General features: G+C 40.3%; 1 protein-coding gene across 1 annotated transcript in view; it reads left to right on the top strand.

Moving 5' to 3' along the window:
* Positions 1-4,031, top strand: part of LOC137981625 (RAB11-binding protein RELCH homolog) — a 7,961-nt gene extending 3,930 nt beyond the window's left edge. Inside the window, exons 4-10 of the mRNA XM_068828709.1 lie at positions 1-45; positions 1,064-1,127; positions 1,335-1,473; positions 2,128-2,244; positions 3,247-3,335; positions 3,805-3,866; positions 3,953-4,031. The exon at positions 1-45 is cut by the window's left edge and continues 38 nt beyond it. Of these exons, the coding sequence (XP_068684810.1) occupies positions 1-45; positions 1,064-1,127; positions 1,335-1,473; positions 2,128-2,244; positions 3,247-3,335; positions 3,805-3,866; positions 3,953-4,031 (595 nt within the window). The remainder of the gene's footprint in view (positions 46-1,063; positions 1,128-1,334; positions 1,474-2,127; positions 2,245-3,246; positions 3,336-3,804; positions 3,867-3,952) is intronic.
* The last annotated feature ends 326 nt before the right edge of the window (positions 4,032-4,357 follow it).

The raw sequence follows: 4,357 nt of genomic DNA, 5'->3' as shown, positions 1-4,357 counted from the left end.
GCAGGTGCTACCAGCTCTAGTCACACTTGCTTCAGATGCGCAAATGTAAGTTCTTAGCTAAACATCCGGCCAAACTATAATTTACACAGATTTTGCGAAAGGGCAAGTCTTCAAATGTTATTTCGACTTTTAGAAGTTGAGATCAAAGCTGAAGAAAATTCAAAGAAGCCAGAGTTAAGTTTGGTTGCAAGGTATATTCCATGTTCTGACATTGTTTGCGATTGAGAAGTTTGGGTACATAAAATGTTCTTTTTCCCCAGACAATTTGGGAATCATTTTCGTGCGCAACAATGTTTCTGTAACAATGTTACCTGGTGTAACCAGATATTTACTAAAAGAGTCTATGGCTCTAACGCAAAGTTCGAGGACTATAAAAGTAAATTAAAGAGTTTTTATCTGAGGTCTTGGTGAACCAACGCCCCGGCGAAACCGAACCAATTCTTAAATCTTGAAATACCAGCAGAAGGGTAGGGTTAGTGCTATATTGATGAATAGCCCTAAGCCCCTACTTGTTAAGCACAACCCTGCTGGGCACTATGAATCCTTGCACAAGGAGTTCACAAAGACTTCGTGGTCCCGCTGTCGCGGTCTGATCTACGGATCCATGGGAAGGGAGCTAATAAATGAGCATGAGGAAGTTTCAGCAACAATGAAGTTAACGATAACTTCAAAGACAGAGGAAACGCTTTTGAGTGAGTTGAGAGAACAGCATCCGCTCTCCCGTTGCTCCTGCAAAAGCGGTATAACAGTGGATACACGCTTTTGCTTAGGGTTACGTAAGGTAATACTTAGATCTTTGTACAAATCTCGTTGGATCGTAGTGACTTGTCCACCACTGAAGAAAGTAATCCTGTTTTTGTGGCCTGCACATGCGGCGTGTATTTTAGAACAATGTGTTTTCTTTTCCTTTGCTAATGAAATTCTAACATAGTTTTGACGAGAACGTCCACACAACGTCACCATGCTCAGCTACGTTTTTAGAAAACGATCCCAAACATTGGCCGAATGACCGAGCGATGTAATAACATATAGACTTATTTTTCTACATTGTGGTCATTGATAGGTCAGTACGGACAGCCTCCATTCCCGCTTTCGCCTCAATAGTTGAAAATGTCACTGATAAAACGGTAAGAAGAGCGTTGTATGGAAAAATTATTATCAAGATTAGAATGATTGATCATGTCAGTTAAGGAAAAAGTTGCGCAGATGCAATGACAAGTAAAAAGATAGTAATTTAGTCTGAGTAATGTTATTCATTATTATTATTAATATTATTATTATTATTATTATTATTATTTATTTATTTATTTATTTATTTATTTATTTTTTTGCAGATTTTAGAGAAAGTGTACGTGCAATTCCAATCATTTCTTGAGGACCCTCAATACAAAGATCAACACGAACTACAAACTACAATGATTAGAACATTTGGCAAAGTTGCCCCTCATGCAGAACCGCATTTTAGAGACGAAGGTACAACAGTTTGAGGACGTCCGTTTTATTATACACTGATTTATCTCACCATTTTTCCCTTTCCATAATTCCAGTTAAACACTGCGTATAAAACAGTTAGGGAACACTTCGTCAGTATATACCTGTGTCTTGTAAACAAACATCATTTTTTTATTGTTTGTTCGATACTTACGCAATCATTGCCATGTAGTCGTTCAGTTGTTTTCGCGAATACGGACTCGCTTCCAGGCCTTCCTTGTTGGTTTTGTGAGGACGACTTAGGGACCTACCTGAGGCGATTTTACACTTTGCAAGTTTTGTGTGTAACCTGCGTTGCAACAAAATTGTGGAACAAGTTCTACAAAAACATATAAATGAGGTTTTAAATATCGTTAGTCAGACCTTAAATTAAAGATTCTGTATCTTAAGCATTTGTATCATTTTCTTTGTCATGAGCACGGTCCAACTCTTGATTTTAGGTTCTTTGATTTCGTGTTGACCAAACTTAGAAAAAGACCAGTCCATCGGTAATTTAAAGATTTAATCGATAACCATAAACTTTAAAGATTAATTTGAAGGAGGTATTCTGGCGCTCTTTAATTTCTTTGGGTATCAATCCTTTTTGTTTCTGATCGAGGATCTCTTCCACTAACATTTACTTGATCCTTCCTAAAGTTCTCTTGCCTCGATTGGTGGTCATGGCGACGATAAACAACCAATTACAAAACGACAACAGACGGAAGGAGATTGCACTCGAGTTAATGGAAGCTTACGTGTCGCTAACGTGTTGCTGTATCCTTTTACATCTTACCTGTGCCACGACGAAACTGTAATAATCATTACAGAATGAGTTCGTACGTTTACGAGTTTGTTGCGTTAGCGATACAGTGGCGTTTCGCGTTAGCGTTGCCTGTTGCCTTTTCCAGGCGTTTAGGGAAGCCAGTCGCAAGAGAGCTTGCTGTATCTTTTAGATCCGGAACAATTTTGGTCGCATCCACACTCTGAAAACCTTGAGGAAGCAAACCGTAACGTAGCCTGCAAGCAACTTCTGCAGTGGAGTTTCGCGCGACGTTTATTTCGGGCGCAAAGGAGCGGATGCGAGAAGCGATCGTTCGCGCCCGAAATAAATCTCACGCGAAGCTGCTCGCATTCTAACGGTAGCGTAACGGTAGCTCCGCAATGGTAATGGTAATGAATTTATATAGCGCATTTTCTATTAACATATTCAAATGCGCTTTACAAGCAAGGCATCTATGGGTGAGATCGGACATCAGCATATATAGAAGCCGCTGGCAGCCGCTATCAGTCCATTAGCGATCTCACCCAGCACATGAATGAATGAAATGGGGCCTGACCAGATGACCGGGAGCTCCATGCCCTACTCTTGACGAATAGTGTGTGGGTTCTTTTACGTCCCACTGGGTTGTGAACATTGAAGGGTTGTGAGACGGGGCCTACGCTTTACAGTCCTTATCCGAGAAGACTTGAAAGTCTTCACCATTTGTGGATGTAATTACAAAGGCAGCACTTTTTCCTCAGTTATTTTAAGACCCTGAGTGTTGGTCCGGCCGGAGTCGAACTCACGACCTCCCGCATGGCAGCCCGATGCTCAACCAACTGAGCCACCGCGGTGCGCGTGTTTCGCTTTCTTCTATTAAGTGCGAATAATCCCTAAGTTACTTTAACCGTTAAACTGTTTAATTTTGTTGCCGAATTGAATGTTTATTTCTCTTTCTTTTTGTGGATTGTAAGTAGCTTCTCTGAGTTGGTATTGTTTTCCTTCACCAAGTGAAGTTATTTCTGTAGACGTAATAAATGACTATATCATCCCAGGACTGCGGGCAATCAAACAAGACATTGAGACACTTGCGCCAGATAGTGAGGTACGCACAGGTCGAGAGAAATGAGACGGTTTTTGCTAGTATATTGAGCGGCACCTCGAAATATGAAAAACTGCTCTTGGTTAGGACAGGCCAACCACACTGTGGCCTTCACTTAAGGTGAAGCGAATAGGCTTTCTTTTTCTTCTGTATATTAAAATTCAGCTTGAAGGAGAGGTTTAGAGGACAAATACAAAGGAAAGTGGATGATATTCAAAATATGTTTCACATTCATTCCAACATGTTTCTATTGTTTTGTCCTCACTGCCTCATGATGAAGCTAAATATTTGATATTTCGAAAATGGCCTATTGAAAGCTCCCTCTCACACGGGGTACTTGAGCCATGCATGATTGTTCTTTAGTACACACTGTTGAGTTACAGCAATTAAGTCGTCGCTTTTGTTGTTAGTCCAAGCCCTTGGTCTCAGTAAAACCAGCTCCAACCTCAACTTTGTTCTTTTTTTCTTTCAGGAAACTGTTCTTGTCCTTCTTAAGGAATGCGAAACTAAAGTAGAACAGAAGTCCTTTGCGAAGTAAATGCGCCTCTTCAGTGGTTTTTGTTATTTCCGAAATGATTGCATATTTAATTGACTTTCTTGTCCTTTTTTTTAATTTACAGTTTTCCTGCTGGCAGCAAGATTGGGCAGGAAATCAAGAGCACCCCCATTTTCAAAAAGAAAGATCGGTTCGATTCGTGAGTTGGCATTGCAACCATGGCAACAACGCATAAATAGGATGTCCTGAGTATTCGGTCTCTTTCCGACCAAAAAAAGATTTCGGAGCCTCGAAAAAGGCGCGAAATATTTTCGGTCCCATAGTGTAGCGTGTTAGAAAAAATTCAATTGCAATTGCAAAATTTCTTTTTTTGAAACGAAGGATACATGCAGAATTAGTGTAGATACACCAGGAGCCCGTAATCAGGAGAATACGAGGTCTACGTATTGGCATTTTCACAGTTCAAGCTATTTTTAGACGAGTTCTCAAATACGATTTCATGTCTCAATTGATTTGATGTCTCCATCGA

Source organism: Montipora foliosa, chromosome 1, assembly GCF_036669935.1.
Source record: "Montipora foliosa isolate CH-2021 chromosome 1, ASM3666993v2, whole genome shotgun sequence".
NCBI classification, from domain to species: Eukaryota; Metazoa; Cnidaria; class Anthozoa; order Scleractinia; family Acroporidae; genus Montipora; species Montipora foliosa.
The sequence above is the reverse complement of the archived record's forward strand: the minus strand, read 5'-3'. Positions and strand labels throughout refer to the sequence as shown.